The 17,846-nt window shown below is 42.3% G+C and overlaps 1 protein-coding gene across 2 annotated transcripts in view; it reads right to left on the bottom strand.

Annotated features, from left to right (window-relative positions):
* IGF1R (insulin like growth factor 1 receptor) overlaps positions 1-17,846 on the bottom strand; it is a 195,435-nt gene that overhangs the window by 40,830 nt on the left and 136,759 nt on the right. For both annotated transcript variants that reach the window (XM_005436633.3, XM_005436632.3), the window contains exons 3-5: positions 10,449-10,761; positions 7,702-7,847; positions 5,735-5,879 (exon numbers count right to left, since the gene is read on the bottom strand). In XM_005436633.3, the coding sequence (XP_005436690.1) occupies positions 5,735-5,879; positions 7,702-7,847; positions 10,449-10,761 (604 nt within the window). The remainder of the gene's footprint in view (positions 1-5,734; positions 5,880-7,701; positions 7,848-10,448; positions 10,762-17,846) is intronic.

Genomic DNA, 17,846 nt, shown 5'->3' with positions numbered 1-17,846 from the left:
CTAACAGCGCAGGCAGCAGCATGTGCTGAGCCCAGTCCCTAAGCACAACAGTGGAATAACACGAACATCCTCTATTTCCACAGATACTAAATGCAAAGTTATGTGTGTAATCCTAGTATATATTAAGAAGAAATTCCTGGTACCACTCAATTGTGCTGAATTAGAAAAAAAAAAAAAACAACCAACCAACAAAAACCAAACAACCCACAACCAAAAAACAGCAGGTGCAGCAGAAGATTATAAGCTCTGTATCAGCAGCAAGGCAACACCTACAAAGACACTTCAATTTTGGAATAGTAGGAACAGGAATGCACAATTGCAAAATGAGTTAAAGGTCTGTGCAGCTGATGAATCTAAATCAAACCAACCCATCACACAGCATTTATTATACTTTTGTAGAAAGTCCCACCAACGTTAAGCACATCAACATAAAAACCATTATTAACACAATAAAGCCTTGCAACTTCTGCAAGCCACTTTGCATTGGTAAGCCCACATCAACATAGTTAAACTAGGCTTTCTACAAATCCTTTTAACTACAGTTACTGCGTAACATGTTGGAAAACCCATGAGGCTCAAAAGAAGCTGACATACTACTCATTTATCATTTTCCTTCAACTACTTGATTTGAAATTTTTCATTAATTCCTCCCTCACCCAACCTCAAGTGAAAATTGTACATTCTGGTTGCAATCTGTGTAGACATAGTTGCAGCTTCTCAGAACATACCAAAATGTTGACTGTGTTTTCAGAATAGTGTGAAAAAGATTTTTTTTTTCTATTTCTAACTGTCCCCTAACTATCTGGGACTTGATTGCTAATGAAGTTGATATACCTGGTACTGCTTCAGATGGATGCTGAGAATAACATGCTCACAGCTGACAAGGGAGCACACGCATACTTGTGCTTTAAATGCATCTTGCCAGGAGAGAACAAGGATGCTAAACTGCATGTGGAATTTGACAGACATCACCAAAACCTGTGTTTGAGACACATACTACTCTTGTTACAGCTGACTAAAATCCCTGCAGCTCCCTGTGCACTGCTGAAAAGATGACACTTCACCATAATTAACTGCATGATTAAGCGATGGCAACTAAGCTTTCCAGGGAAGACCCAAAAAGCTGGACTCAGATTGAACACAATAAACAGAGGTGTGTATAAAAACCACCTCAGATGTTTACTGACAGCCTAGCCTGTCTCCTGCTCACAACTGTGGCAATTATGCTTTAGACAGTAGAGATAAATCTTATATTTAAGCAATGTGACTAAGCTTTCAAGAGTGTGAATAAACGAGGCAAATGAAGCACGGTAGCGATTTACACAAGTGGGCCAGAGTTGGGAGCTGCTGCAGCTCATACTTTAAAGCCATCTACACAAGTCTGAGCAGCCATCTGAGACAAAGAAAACAGGTCCTAAGGCTTCATATATACACTGAAAATATCAATTAGTGGAAGTTATTCTAGCACCATTCAAAGCACCAGGGAAACCACATTTAGAGGGCTATACACAGTCTCAGTCACAGGAGAGGTGCAGCGCTGCATGGCTTGAAAGGTGGAGCAAAGGGCAACTGGAGTGCACTTAGGGCTTAGGTTATAAATAAAGATTATATCAGACTTCGGCTCTAACAGCTGCGGAAAAAATCAGGATGCCAAGGAAGATAGCATGGAAAGAATAAAAGATTCACTGTAGGAAAACAAAGCGCTGCCAATCAAACCCTGGAGACAGTAACTAAGGCAATGACTGGAGATTATGGCCTGAAGGACGGGCTAAACCTCTGAGCAGGAACAGGAGGCACATCTGGTCCCAGGCTTGCCATAAAAAGCCTCAAGGCAACCTGCATAACCCATGTGCGCCCACAGGAGAGAATTCCCACAACACGACGCGTATCCCCCACTGCACAACACCCGCAGTGACTTCATTACTGACTGGATACATTAAAAACCTGCTCACACTGTATCTGCACACGATGCTACACCTGTGCACGTTCACCCACTGTAAAGCTATGAGGCAGAACATGAGAGCCAAACCAAAAGGAGATCTAGGTGATGAAAACACTTCAACAAGCTTTCAATCATCCCTTATCCCCCTCCACAGTGTACAGGACACAAAAAGCTCCTGAAAGGGGTAATGACCAGGTAGGTACACTGTTAGCAAGAGAGCAATGTGTAAAGACAAGTGACTTGCACCAAAAAGGGAATGAGAACTGACAGAGGACTGTGAATGAGAGTGGTGGATAAGCTGGCTACAGAAGATGACCAGGCAGTAGAAGTTTATGGCGGACTGACCACTGTGGGACAAGATGAGCAACCCTACAGGACACACAGACCAGAAAATGTTCGCCTCTCAGTGCCACAGTGATGAGAAAGACAGAACATCCCACTAGAGTGAAGAGCTGGGACATCTATCAGTAAGGGACAGGAGAAAAGGAAAACCCTTATTGCTTTACATACATGCAACATGCCACATGTTGGCTAGAAACTGTCTATTAACATGGCACATGTTCTACACCTGCATCACGGGGTGACCCTGATCCTTCACGAGGACGTGACAACAGAATCAAACATATAGAACACACCACCACAATGGAGAACAGTGCAGAGGACAATACGTGAACAAAACGCTCCATTTCAAGGTCTCTCTAAAACAGGTCTGTTCTTCAGCATTTCTCCATAAGCCTGAAATTTATCAAATTTCCAAAACATTGCGGATGTTTTAATAATGGTGGTATATTCTTTTGCTTGTGCTTGCCCACCAGCACTTCAAACAGAACCACTGAGGTTACTAACAAAATACCTGTCTCTAACAGATACATACGCACACCCTGCTAATGTAAATTTTAAGCAACTTAGAAACAGCTGGTTTTGGCCAAGGATCACCATCTCCACCAGCAAATAAATGGGTAGGAAACTAGAGGCTTTTATATTAACCCATGGATTTGGAAGCAATGCCCCTTACTGAAGTTCTGTGTTTTCTTGTCCAGTTCGAAAAGGTAAACTGACAAGTTTCTTAAACCCCCACACAAACCCAGCCTCACACCGCAGTGTGCAAACTTCCCAATTCCCTTTTTGAAACTTCACATACACATCGACAGGTGAGAAAGTGTCTACACAGCCTCCTGTAAAACAGAAACAAAGACAAGGAGCATTCCCCCTGGGACCCTGCCACTGCACACATACCTTCCACCACATTTACTACCAGCCCAGAGGGCGTCACTCGTTCCTAAAACACTCTCACACACAGGGTGACTGCTTTGTTGAAATGCTGCGGCTAGAACAAGCCTTGCTGTTCTCGTGCTGACTGTCTGAATCCACCATAATCAGGAAAACAAACCGTGAAGTCTTCAGTGAGGAGCCATACAACAGCTACAGAACCTACTCACACCTTCCCACAAGCCTGACAGCTACTGATGCCTCTGCTTCAAAATGATGTAGAAAATGGGTGGGGGGGTGGTGTGTGTTTGAGACTGTCCCAAATTTGCTGCAGAACTTGAAACACAACATCAGCAGCTGGTCAGTGTCACAACAGGAACTCTTCCACAGTCACCATCACCTCACTTGCTCTTGAAGGCCACAAATTACTCATTTTCCAGATACCCAACCTGGAGATGCTTTGAGAAGTGCCTCACAGCAGCCACAGTTGATGACAGCAATGCACACACAGCAGCCCAGCAGAGGACAGAGGAGTCCAGCAGCATGAATGCCAGACTAGGAACCAAACTCCTCCATCAGACACTGAGACCCCTCCAGCACATCTCCATTTCTGGTTCCCTACCGCAGAGAGAATTTTTTTCCTTGTTGCGAGAGCACATGCACTACAGACAGGGTGTTCAAAAGAGGCGATGAACACTCTGAAAACAAAGTAAATCCCCTCTAAATTTTCCATTTTCTGTGATAACCAAGACAGGCACCAGCAACTGAATAAGGAAGGAAGAAACTGTTTTGTTAGCCCAGTTCAATTAAAAAAAAAAAAAAAAAAAAAAAAAAAAAGAAAAAAGGACAGTGGTGGTGGGGTCAGTCGTGTAATGAACAACTATCATAATGGACCTTAAGTTAAACTCCCTCTCATCCCCAAGGCAATGCTGGCATAAACAGCTACTATTCCAGCAGCCCAGTACTTCCCAGGTTAAGACCCCCTCCCTGTGGTTCATAACTCTGCCAACAGAACTGTTCAAGCTCAGTCCTTCCTTGCCAGGTGCCTACTTCCACCTAGTATTTTTGGAAACTCTGTTTAGACCGTGGCAATGCCTAAATCACATTAGGCATTTTCCAAGTAAAAAGACTGCCCCCGACCCAAAATATGCAACTGCAGTAATTCCCTAGCATGGGTGAATTTTAGCACAAGTAGCTCTTTAGTATAATCTATTTTACCTCCCGCAGCCCGCCCTGCTTCCCTCGTCAAAGCTGCACCTATTTACTTCTCTGTTTGGGAATCTGACCGAAGAACTTGCCACTTCCCTTCATATCAGCTCTGCCCGCTGACATACAAGGTACCATAAATGTAATTACTACTTGAAACACAAAGCTAAACTCCAATTTGAAGAGAGCAAAGGAGAGAGGGGGAGAGAATAAAAGACAAATCGGTAACTGGAGTATCTGTGAGAGCATGCCGCATCCTAAGTGGGCTGAATGAGCCTTGTGCTCGGCAGCGACAAGCCTCTAGGATTTGCAAATAGAAAACAAGCTTTTCTGCAGAGCCAGTGTTCTTACTGAAAAAGACAGCGTGCTGTTCAAGTGCAGGATGAAGAGCTGCCCTTTGACTTGCTCTGTCAGATGGTGGAATTTGAAGAATTTAAGGCTGACCAAAGACCAGCCTGAGAGAACGACAGAGGTTGTGAAGAATCCCTCGCGCTGTAACTTTACCCTGTCAGGGCAGATAAATCAGACAACAAGTAGCCTTTCCCAGGACCCTCCCACCACTTTTTCTTACAAGATTGCCCCAAATTGTTCATTTAACAGTTCTGTCATTACTGAGGGAGGCTTAATTCTCCCAGAGAACACTGGTTTAAACCTGGGATGACTATTTGATTCAGGAAGAGGAAGAGCAAGGCAGTTTGCTGGAGGATCATCACCACACCTAAGCACTGCAAGTTTTGCAGAGATAAGAACTTTTGTCCCTACTATCTCCTAGCATCATAGGAAAACAGGAGTTAGATACAGCAAAACATACCACACACTGTAATTATACGAACATATAACCCACAGATCAACTTTACTTTTCCTGACCAGTCTTTTTTCTGCTTGACAGATAATTCATTTAATATCAGCATTTCAAGGAGCTGCAAACAATTGCAACTTGTAAACTATTGGGCTACTTCCAGTTGCACTCCCTGGTAAGTAAAGTTCAAGTTTCCTTCCAGCAGACATTCTCCATAAAACTCTGATAAAAGCCAACAGTAAAAAACTGCAAGGAAATCCAACAGTTTCTGAACAAACTCTTTTCGCAAACAGAGCAAAAAGAACAAACGATAGAAAGATGCTTTCTAGAAAAACCTAAAGTGAAAAGCAACAGCAAAGTTTCCACAAAAATACTTTTAACATACTGAATTTAACATTTTAATTTGGATAGTAATCCAAATGAGCGATGACTGCACAATGGTATTCATTAGGAGAAAAACACTGCATATTAGTGGAAGAAAAGATTCTATAAATGGTATGTGAATATTTTTTAGGAGACTTATTCTCTCTGGCTTTCTATTAAAGTGAAATTGCCTCTACAAATGTCTGAACACTTACCCGTCCACCTGTTCCTCTCCCAGAATATACCGCAGGTTCTTCAAGAAAGACAGGGAGACTAATGCATGGGAATGACGAATTTTCACATACCCTGTTACTGTCTCAATCAGACCCATAAAATTCTCCAGTTCTGAGGCGATGTTATCTACAGCAAGAAAAACACAATTTTATTATTGTAGAATTCACAGCTGTAGCTGCTGTTCTGATTAATGCAGTATTAGCTCAGTAAGAGAAAATTTATTTGTTGCTTTTGAAAACGTGAGACACTGGTATTCCCTCCCCCAGTAACAGTTGCCTGTGTGGACAGATGGTTGGAGGGCAAACTAAAGCCACAGAGCAACAGTGGAAAACCAGTCTTGCTTTTCCATACTGGTATACCTGCTTTTTCCATGGACATTGCACTTTGAAGCCAGCACCAAATGTTGAGCCAGCGTTCTGGCAGGGATGAAAAGACCCTTGTATAAGTGTACACATCCATGAGACTGGAATTGCTCTTCGGCTACAGAGCAAAGCTCAGGCAGAAAGTTCCATTGGAAAACAGAGATGGAGACTGAAGATGAAGAGGTGGAAGTATACTACTGCTCTTCTCTGGGACATAAAGCATCGCTTTCAGTGACCCTTAAAAAGCTTTGGCTACAAAACCGAGGACTCTTGATCAAACAGCAAAGATAAAACCGAAAGGATGTCCTCAAGCCATGGAGCATGTTCCACATAGCTCGCTAAAGGCGACCTTCTATAATAAATTATTATAACAACTGCAGACCAAGCTCTACTTTTTAATGCTGCCCCCTCCGTAGGAACTGTTCTGTTCCTGCCTAGGTCTGCAACACCCCATCCTTCACAAGGCTCAAGCTTTGCAGTCTTTAGCACCCAGCAAACCCTGGCCCATGCCCACTGCCTGGTGTCATTCTCCTGTGAGGTTACACGGCAGTTGTGAGGGTAAGTTTTTAAGCACTCGGGATGGGAGAAGCTGCTATGGGGTATGCTGCCATAAAACCCCCGGGGTCCTAACTGATGGCTGGGAAGCCCCATTACCGAATGCCAGTGGTTGGTGCCTGTACCAAATAAGCTGGGAGGAAGCTGATGCTCTTCAGTAGTCTAAGGTAACACTTCAAAAATTAATAAAAAATATCCCACACTTGCCCCAGGTAACTGAACATCTCTCATAAGGGGAGACTGTACCTGTAGCAGTGGGACCATGAGTGAAATAATCCACGTGCTGCTGTTTCTAAACCCTGAAATTTTCATTCAGCAGGAGAAAAGGAATCAAATATATCTCAATCTTTCAACCTTATTCATGAAACCAAAAGGGACGTTCCATAGGGAGATACATTTCCAATAAAAACTAACAGTGATTTTCACTCTGCTTTTAAGAGCTCATCAGCTGTCAACACTTCCCTGACTGATGAATCACTACTCTGACAAATTTAATCCAGAGCTTGTTCAAGACATGTGACAAAGGTAGCCTGCTCGCCAACGATGACCATCCAGAGGCACAGTGCTAGGCTTTATATGAGCTCTCAACACTCTGGATTCCATGTTTTAGCAAGACACCGCACCTTGCCTTGGAAGGGGAGGATATGCAGTCTTACAGTGCCCTGCCCTACTTGCAGCCGAGTTATTTACCTACCCAGATGCAAGGATTTGCAACTTTTCCACCTTCTTAGGCCTTTATTATTCCTTTGGGACTACTGCTCATCTCACTGCCTAATCCTGGTTCCCTGTCCTGCCAAAACTCCCAACAAAAATACTTTCACTGCCTTATAACTTGGTAGCTGAATACCTATTCCATCCGCACGTTGGAGAATGGTGCTACAGTCAGCGGGCCAAACCAAACAGGAGTACTGCATGGGGCTGGACAGCAGTTTGCTGAGTTTTTAATGTTCTTATCACTATGCTGACAGACAAAAAGAAAAATATTAAAAGCAGCCTTATCAGAGGTTCATAAAGAGAGGGTAACCACTTACTTCCACGACGGATGTTAATCAGCAGATTTCCCTTCAGAATTGTGCATCCCTGCAACATTTGTGCTGACGTGACGGAGTCAATCGTCTTTGTTTTCCCATCCTCACATATTTTGGGGCAAGGCCCCTCACAAGGGCTGCAGAACATGCTGTTAGGAGAAAAAGGGAGACTGAAAATATGCAATGATATCCAACTCTAAGTCCACAGACTGCTTTGAGTTAAATTTTGAAAGACATTTCCCTCTAAACCTTAAGACAAATCCTTCAAGCTAGAATTAAAGTTACCATACTTCTCCAGAGGGCTGCAGGTAACATAGTACACGTGGCTGATCGACTCCAGAGAGGCTGGTGCATCACAGCTCCTGTTTACAGCACCACAGGAGTGAACGAATGGACCCATACCCACCATCTGCCAGCTTCTGAAAGGCTCTGTGGTCCTTCCAAAGTTGAAGGCACTTCAGGTAAAACCCAGCACCTTTGCATCTGTGCATTTACTCTAACTTCATTATACCCAGAAAGACCTCCCTTCTCATTTTCATTTATACAGACAGCCTCAGAGTGCTGCGAAATTTCGTGCTAATCCAGGCTCAGTCTCCAAAAAACAGGCCAGCCAGGAATCGGAGATGGGAAAATACTCTTCAAGTTCTTATGACGCTTGTCTCCGTGCCCTTAAACCAACATCTGAAGCTCAGCACAAGGGAATTCCATACTCCTGGTCATTTTAACTTGGGAAAGAAAACTGTGGGAGCACAACACGTTCATTCATGAATGACGTGGAAAAAGGGAGCAGTGATTTAGTCACTATTTCTTATAACTTAAAAGGTATTAAAGCAGCAAGTTTAAACAAACAGAAGGATGCATCTTGAAGCAAGGCAAAAGTAATTTTCAACAGGAATTGGGAGAAACAGGCTGGAAGTCTAAGCAGGTTCAAAATGGATTATACAGATGGCAGCAAGAGAACATGTCCACTAGTGACTACAAAACACGACGACAGACACAGCCCCGAACTCGGAAATCAGATCGCCAGAAGCTGGAAGGAAACACTGAAGCACAGGATCACTTCCCCTGCTTCTATACTTACAAGCATTCCTAAGTATTTTTTAATGGTCAAACCTAAGGAACAAGAACTCAAGCCAGCCTAGACTTGGGCTACAACACGTTTTTAAAGGCTCAATATTATACTGTCTGCATACCCACCTCAAAACTGTACACTTCATGTGTGCACAAAACATGCCCTCTGATCACCCCTCCTGGTAGATGTCTTTCCCGATTTAAGATAACTTTTATTTTTCAATTTATTCTAGTACTGTCCTTTGTATTTCATTATTACTTACTCCACCTTATCACTTCAGAGGGGAGAAATGAAAAAGAAAACAACCCAAACCCAGCTCCAAAGACAACAGTAATGAACATGGACTTAATATTTATTCTTTTAAAAAGAAACTGAACCCACTTTCTTCTGAGGCTTAAAGAAACATGTAAATTGATAACAAGTTTTTAATGCATAAACAATACAAGAAAGATGCCTCCTTTTCTTAGTAGTAAGCTCCTATTTCAAAATCCTGCACTATAACGTGCCATAAACCACTAAAAGCTGCAGACACAAGCAAAAGGCATTCAGCTAAATGTACAAAGAATGCTGGAAATGCTTTCCATTCACAACTATTTGTTAGCATCACCTCTGGGAACAAAACATTCACTGCCCTTGAGTTACAGCTCCTTTCAATCTTTGCAGCAGAGCACACAACACCACCGAGACAGGATGGCCATGCGTTTCAGCGTAAGCGGTTCAAACAGCTGGTACTACAACCTCAAGTAGATGACAACAGAAAAATTCCTCAGGTGAATATCTGCGTTTGAGCAAAGGCAATGTTAAGGTGCTTACATTCAAATATCCACCAGAGATTGCCTTACTATTTGACCAAAATGACTGATGACACACAAGCGGTGCTGGTTATCATCACAACGGCCTATCCAAAAAACCCCAGCATCTTAGAACAGCCTACAAAGACATCTTTTTAGCGCAGTACTGAAGCACTGTGAATCTTAGCACACTACCCTTTACTCAAAGTCTATGACTTCCAAGGGTCAATAGGCAACTAAGGCTGCTTGCTTAAACCACTGACAAAAGAAGAAAATCATAAGCATGCATCACTCCAACTGCTAGAATTAAGAGCAGATGAGTGACAGTCTCACAAGAAATTATGCTGTATAATGTTGTCAGCTGCTGCATTATTTTTGTCACCATCTACATGATTGCTCCCTTTTAAAACAGCATTGTTATCTTCTGAAAACAGTGAGAAAAGGGAAGTAAAATTAAATACGCTGAAGAATAGATGTGTCTAAAATGCAAGCACACATAAAACAAATAATATGCGAAGCTAGATAACTCCTTATGGTTTGTTCTGTGTGATAATGGTCATCAGCCAACCTCCAACCTTGTGTTCCTGGGCTTTCGCCGTGATTTTGCTATTGTCTACTTGAAGATCTGGTTCCGCATTGCACTGACCTTCGCAAGTCCTTCAGAAGAATCAGGGGCAACTGCTAACGCACAGGACCACACGCAATCAGACCTTTCAACAGTGAATTCGCCTAAGTAAGCCTTTACCAGGAAATCATGCAATTCTCCATCATATGTTCTCATATCTACGCAATAATTTGCATCATAAGCTGCCACAGAACAAGGGGTGGAAAAACCCAAACGTGACAACTTTCCCAAAACCCAATGGACTTTCCAGAAGCTGCATTACCTTTGGCTCCCATTGCGTATGAATCCGGAGGGGCATTCTGCCATGCACTCATCGTTGTGAATCACAAATCTCTCATATTCACTTGTTTCGGTGGCAGGGACTTTGGAGCAAAACTCTTTAGTCACGCAGCGCCAGCCCTCGAACTTGTAGGTGTTGGGAGGGCAGGTGGGCATGCAGACTCCTTCGTAGTAGTAATTGCGGCAGGCCACGCAAGCGGTGTTGTTGTCGGGTGCCGTGCAGCTCCCCAAGCATTCGGGATGGCAACACTCATTTTGGTCTGTGCAGGCTCGCTTGCCACATGAGCTGGGGCACACTACAAGACAGAAGGCAAGGTAGCATGAACAACAGCTATTAAACAAAGTGAACGGCATTAAAGCGAACACCCTGACCCATACAACTCTATGCTTTCATTCCCTGGGCTCTAGAGTATCTCTGCAAAAGAACAGCTCCTGTAAAAATGACAAATTAAATTCTCTTTTTCTCAGTTTTAGTAGCCTGAAAATAATTTTTCCTCAAATCAAATTTATAACATAAAACAATTAAATAATAAGGAAAACTGCTGGAAGCAAGACCAACATAAGGATAATGGAAACAGGCAAGTACTGGAATCTTCTCCATAGCCCTAGTATTATGGGAGGTTTTTTTGTTTGGGTTGGTGGCTGGTTTTTGGTGGGATTTTTTGTGGGTGGGTTTTTTGGGGGTTTTTTTTTTTGGTTGGGTTTTTTTTGTTTTTAGTGCTGACTTACTGTCTTTCTAAGCATTTCTTGTCTTTCCTATTTGTACTTCAAATTGGTCTTTTACTGGCAAGAAAACAAGCTCCCTTTAAACTACTTAATTACACTTGTACAATAAAGCACTGCTATACTGTAGCACACATGGTTAGGTTGACCCCAATGTAGCATCCCAATGTTGCTTAAGTATGCAAAATGAGGTTTAACAAAGTACAGATGGTACACATCAAATACTGTGGAATCATGGAGCTACTATTTTCCCTTGAAGAGTGTAACAGAATTCTGCCTTATCCCCAGTTTCTGGGTTCAGAGAACAAAATATGAAAGGAAGAAAAAAAAAAAATGGGGTGCAAACTTATGGAGACATTCGTTTCACGTGAAAGCATTTCAGCTTGGAAGACATGAACAAAGAGCAGAACTGTCAGCAGACAAGCTAACCACCACTACATCAAAAGAAGTGGCAGCATTATATTTATGTAACAACAACATTTTGATTACAGCATTGTATGGCCTTTTAGCCATGTGAGTTTGTGTGCCAGAGGCTCTGTAAACAAACACAGATAGGAAATCTGGTTTGCATTAAGTAACTGTTTTCCACTTTCTTACTTAGCTAAAACACAGTACCAGTAATAACAGCATAAAACAAAATTTCAGTAGTACAACTATAGTGAGATCCAAGCAAAGCACCACAAGACATTTAAACTGAACAATTTGAGCAAAAAGCATACAACCAGCAAAGAAGTTAACATTGCAGCAAAGAAGTTAATAGCCCAAAATGAACACAGAAGCAGCAGAGCCCAGCCTGTAGAGAAAGACAATGTTTATGAAAAGTTCTGCACTGCAATTTATCGCTCAGTTTGCAACTAACTACAGTGTCGTTCTAACGCAGGGCTAAACACCCTAAAATCTTGAACCCCTCCTCTTCCCATAACTAAGATCTAGGCTTTCCAGTATGTTTTTACAGCGCTGTTGAGCAGAGCACCACAATCATGAGACAGGACCAAAAAAGCCTGACAGTGCTATTAAGTAGTAATTTAAAAAAATAACACAAAACCCCCAAACTCTGCTCTGCGTCAGGACCTAGACATCCTACACCACGTTTTGATTGTAAGAAGCCATTTTCTGCCAGCTTTAAGGTAGTGCCCATGTTGAAAAGGACTCGTAAAACTGCCATCGGAGAAGTTTGACCCTCTCCCATCAAAATGGTTCTACATTAATCTTGCTTAATTTTATTCATTTCGGTTTTGTTTTTTTTTAAAACCCTAACTGCCAACCTTGCAAGTTTAAGCTTCTGGGTAGGAAGCTGGGTTCTCCTTACACAACCAAGGCTAAGAAAAGCTTTGTGGAAGAAATTCCACCTGCACACAGTCTCCAAGTAACCCAAGAGCCTGCATTAGCAGGTAGCTATGAAGTACCGTCAGCAGACCTGCTTACAACATCTGACAGTGCTATTACTTGTATATATGTAGCTGCACATCGCTAACACAAGAGGCTTGCATTAAAGACAGCTTGGATACACTGGATTGAATGCAGCAGGTCTACTGCGTGAGAAGATACTACTGAAGTTGCCCAAGAGCTCATCTGTCTTTTCCAACTAGACAAGAACCATTACTTATCCCTGCAGCCCTCTCCTTGCACATACTGCTATTATAACCCAACAGCTGTGCTCTTACCACTACTGCTCCGTACCTGTACAGTCATTTTTTCAGAGTGAAACCAGGCAGAATAGCACAGAGGGGCGGAGGGGGGAGACTATGGAAACAAGAAGGTGGCAGCATGAGGATGGCTGAGGTTTGCCCAGGTAGCACATGTATCACATGCAGGCCAAATTAAAGAGAATTTTTGCAGACCCAGTTACTTCTAAGACTACTGAGAGCAGGAATGCAGAGGAAATCACTGCTAAATAATGATTGTGTAAAGATGCTGCATTTTTTTTTTCATGAAAATGAAAACAACATATGCACCAAACTGTTACCCGAGAACAAACAAGCATGTTAAGTGAATAATCTTTTCTCAATGGTAACCTGCAATGGAGCAAAGCCTGCCCCAATGCACCTTAGTAAGGCTTCATCAATTGCCTTTCACCTTAAGATATACAGTACTACTTGCATTTGCGACTACAAAGGGATTAAAAATAAAATAAATAAATCAGTGTGCCTTGCTAGCAGATGGACTGGTGTTCTGAGTGGGTGCCAGAACTCGGATTTCACATGGTAGCTACATTCCCAGTTCAAAGCCCTAAGAAAAATAATACAAACACATCCCTGATGCCTCCACAAAGTTCATTGCTAGATGCATTGATTAATGACATAATTTTTTTGTTTTCGTCTAGACAATGTGCTAAAAAACAAATGCTGCTACACTAAGTATTGAGATAAATACAGTAGAAAAAGACTGAGTTTATTTCATTCTTAGAAAAAACTTTTGTATTCCCTTGAAGTCTCTGCCATTCATGTACAGTCCGCTACATAAATAGGATTCCCTGCATCTCCTGGTAAATCTGCTGACTCTCGTCTACAGTAATATAAATTGAAGTACAGAAGGATACACAGGTTCACAAGAAAAAGGCAATCAGTGAACAGGTTTTCCAAACCACAGTGATATTTTAATCACAACCATTTTAAAAAGAACTGTTGAAAACTTTTTAAAGATAATTTTTTAAAAGCTCAGCAAACCTTGCTTTTCTCTCAGTCCTCTTTTTTGCCTGTTCTTGCTAACGTTGGCATAGTTTTCAGCCTGGAGACAATACGGGTATCCCGTTTCTTTGAAGAGGCAGAACAAGAACTTTTGTGCATGTAGGATACGTTGTGAACAACAAAAAGTCTCACCTGCCTTACACCCAGCTTTCCTCAGATATTCCCGTCACAAAAATCTTACTAAACACCACTGGCTGGGCCCTACAATCCCATGGGCCCCATCCACTCTCCCAGCCTGTGCTACTTGGGCTGCTAGATTTGTACCAAAGCATTTCAAATCCATGTTCCAAAACACTGTTGCCAAAGAAAACCCTGAAATACGCTCGGTAACTTGTTGACTTTAGTCCACAAGAACATTAGAGACACAAACATGAGCAAACAGTGGGCTGACATTTGGGGACAGAAATTATCAGCCAGGTACAACAGTGCCCTGGATCATGAAGGCTGATGACTGCATACAAAAAATACCCCAACCCCCTGAACAAATCCTTGCTGACAAGTACAAGGGCAAAAAATGCTTAATTGTCATCACATGGAGCTAACCAAGATAATGGAAAATTTCAGAGACCCTGGAGGGCAGCCATGGAAGAAGTCAAAGCAAGACCTGGAGAAGGGCAGACCTAAAGCAGCTTCATGACTTTAATAAAGAGATGATAGAGGCTTGACTAGACCTGAGTGTCCACTTACATTTAGGCAGTGAAAGTACTGAAAAATCATCAGATCTTCAGAGAAGGACATTACAAGAGTAGCAGTGGCTAAAAAAATCCAATTTACTGGAGCAACACCAGCAGCAGTAGTTTCTTTGATCATCCGTGCTTCACCTTCTGATTCCTTCAAATAAGCTTGCCTCATCAACAAAATTCAGATATTCCAAATATTATTAAAAGACTATGATCACACACAAAAAAAGGCAACACATTTCATTCCAAGGTGCCCACTTACTTAGCAAATTAGATTCAGACCTCACACACAGAAAGGAGATACTTTAAAACCAAATGTAAAGATCTTACAAACAAGAGGAGCTCCAAGAGAATCTGACTCAGAAACTCATTATTCTCAATTAAAATCCCCAAGATGCTAAACCAAAATTGCAAACACAAAGCAAGGTTGGGACACCCTCAAACGCAACTCTCCAAAAAAAAAAAAAGCTAGAAACAAATCATCTCTTTGTATTGACGGCAGTTCCTTTTTGGACAGCCTCGCACTAAGGAGGTGGCAGTTCATCTGACATCTAATACCTCCCTGCTATTGGAAATGCGCACAAAGCTAAAGCTTGCTGCAAACACTCTGCATTGACATCACGGCTACTGTACAGTTTGGACAGACCAAGTCTTCTTATCTCCAAGATGCCATGACTTCAGCAATGCTGAAACAGAAAAATCAGGTGAATAAACAATCAGTCACAGGGAGTGAAAACGCAGCCAGAAGAGGAAGACTTCTGGCAAGCTGAGGCACCAGCCGCTGCCAAGGATGGCACTGTGCCAGTCACATGCGGGCAAGCAAAAGGTTGCCAAGTGTGGGATAAATATTTTTTAAAAATACTTTCTCTCCTTGTAAAACGATATTTGATCCTTCCTTTTTTTATACTGTTTCTGCTTTTTTAGAGCATCCTTCACATAAAATAATGTTTCAGAAAGAAAAGGGGGGAAGAAAAGCCTAGTTTTGAGCAGAAACCAGGGGAGGAAGGGAGTGTTTTCTCCTAGCCAACTACCAAAACAATCAGCTGTCTAAATTTATCCACAAAGACAGAAAAAAAAGGTCATTTTTGGAATGTTAATCCCTCTACAGGACAGAATTTTAAAAATATTGCATTTCAACGGCCTAAACTTTGGTACGATCCTTCAAACAGCTGACTTCAAATGCTCAAACAGCCTGTACAGGACCCGATCTCTTTTGCCCAGTGTACTGTGAGAACAGGGAGACTGCAGATACGTTACTTAGAAAATCCAGTTCCAGTGATTCATGGCCAGGACTGGAATCGAGTAACTACAGAATAAAAGCTGCAATAAGGTAATATATGTATTAAATACATGCAGAAATGTGTTCCAATCACAGAAATGTGGGTACAAATAATCTCCAAAGAACTGAAGAGGACCACTTAAAGCAGTTGTATAAAATCTTTATATTGCCACAGAAACACACATTAGCTACATAGTAACAACTGTACATTTCTTGCCTTTTCTGTTTCCCCCCAGCACTCAAACTTGGTCTCTCACATTCAGTGAAATTCTGAAGGAAAAAAACCACCGCTGTATCGAACTGCTTTCTAGTAGTTTATGCATAAACTTTGGGAGATTTTGAGATTAACTGCCAGATCTCAAAGGTTCAGTCCAACCCAGCACCGATACTAGGACCTGGAAGTGATCATCTCCTTCCTCTTTAAACCCCTAGTACGTAACAACCATGCCCACCAGTGAATTGTTTGGACAGGTCTATACAAACTTCCACCAAGAAGCAAGAAGGCGGCATGAAGTCTACAGCCTACAAGCTACTTCTGACTTGAGATCATCGCACTAGTCACGTGTTTCTGTGTTTACATCCTAATCACTACCATCCCATTTTTGTCTGGCAGATCTTTCCAAGGACCTTGAAATTATTCCGAAATTGTTTTGTGAATTACTTTCTTGCCACAATACAAATACAGCTGAAGTTTAACTGTATGTGGTTGGCTTCCACAGAAAGCTCTTTGGCCTTTTGCTTCCTGGTATTTCAGTTTGTCACAGATACCGTACACCACATCCCATAAGTGAAGGGGTAGGTGTGATGGAACACCCACAGCCTCAAAAAAACCTCAGAAGATTTGCCCAACCTGACATCAGTCCACTAACTGCTCAACTTATGAAAAATCGATAAAGGAATCTACTCTTGCATCTCTTTCTTCAGGACTTTATGACTGAAAAACACCACCGCACTAAATGCCTGCATAGTGAGCTGTGCAGCAGTTGGATCAAACTGCTCAGATCGAAGCACCTGTAGATGAGTCCCGAGCAAAGGAAGCAGAAGAAAGGAGGGGAGGCAGGTTAGGAGAAGAAAGCCCAGCACCTCTCAGTACCTGGAGACCCTCAAGATGCCACCAGATGTGGTACGGTCTACGCAACGGAGAGAAATCGTTCATCGTTCAACGAAACACTTTGCTAGGACATACGTCGTGGTGAGGTACTCCATGCCCTCCAGTTTTACAATTTCTTTCCTTCTCCGTTACTATTTTCCCTTCCCCTCATAACAGTTTCAGTACATAACGCATTTCAGACTAGCACACCCATCAGCACAGCCCCGAGGAGCCAGAGCCCGTGGCATGGTTTGTAACCCCTCAAACACACAAATGCCTCAGCGTAACATACCTGCAGCTCTCCTTCCCTACTGAAAACAACAGAACAGCCCATTAAAACATGGATGAAAGCAACCCAAAGCATGTTTCAGTTGGATACACGGGAGTTTGATCACACAACCCCCCCTCTTTTGGCCACCTATCGTTCATTCCTTCCCCTAGAAGTTACCTCAAAACAGCTTCCGGGCTTCCCAGATGAGACAGATAACAACGTGTGTACTAAAACCATTTTCTTGAGAGTAACTAGAGGACGTGGGGACACTATTTGGCACTGTATAACCTCCCATCCCTTCAGGTTTTCTGCAACTGAAGCAATCAACCCTGCTAAAAGCTCCAGCAGCGTTACAGCTATTCACATTGCACCAAAATTAGAGCAAATGGAAACCCAAGTGAAGAAAACAACTACCTTAAGACCACAGTCAACAGGAACCGATAGATAGCACAGTTACTCCATTTGCTCCAAAATGCGTAATACTAACGACCAGCAAGGTGCAAATAAACATGACTTATTGACAAACCTAGGCAGCACAAATTGCATTCTCTTTCAAAGCAGTTTATTGCTCAGCACAACCCAGACTGGCATCATTGCAGCTGGCACTGGAGAGAAAGAGGAAAAAAACAAGTCCATTTTGTCCCTTCCCCA

Source organism: Falco cherrug, chromosome 7, assembly GCF_023634085.1.
Source record: "Falco cherrug isolate bFalChe1 chromosome 7, bFalChe1.pri, whole genome shotgun sequence".
Taxonomy (NCBI): Eukaryota; Metazoa; Chordata; class Aves; order Falconiformes; family Falconidae; genus Falco; species Falco cherrug.
This window is presented reverse-complemented; position numbering and strand designations above follow the sequence as displayed.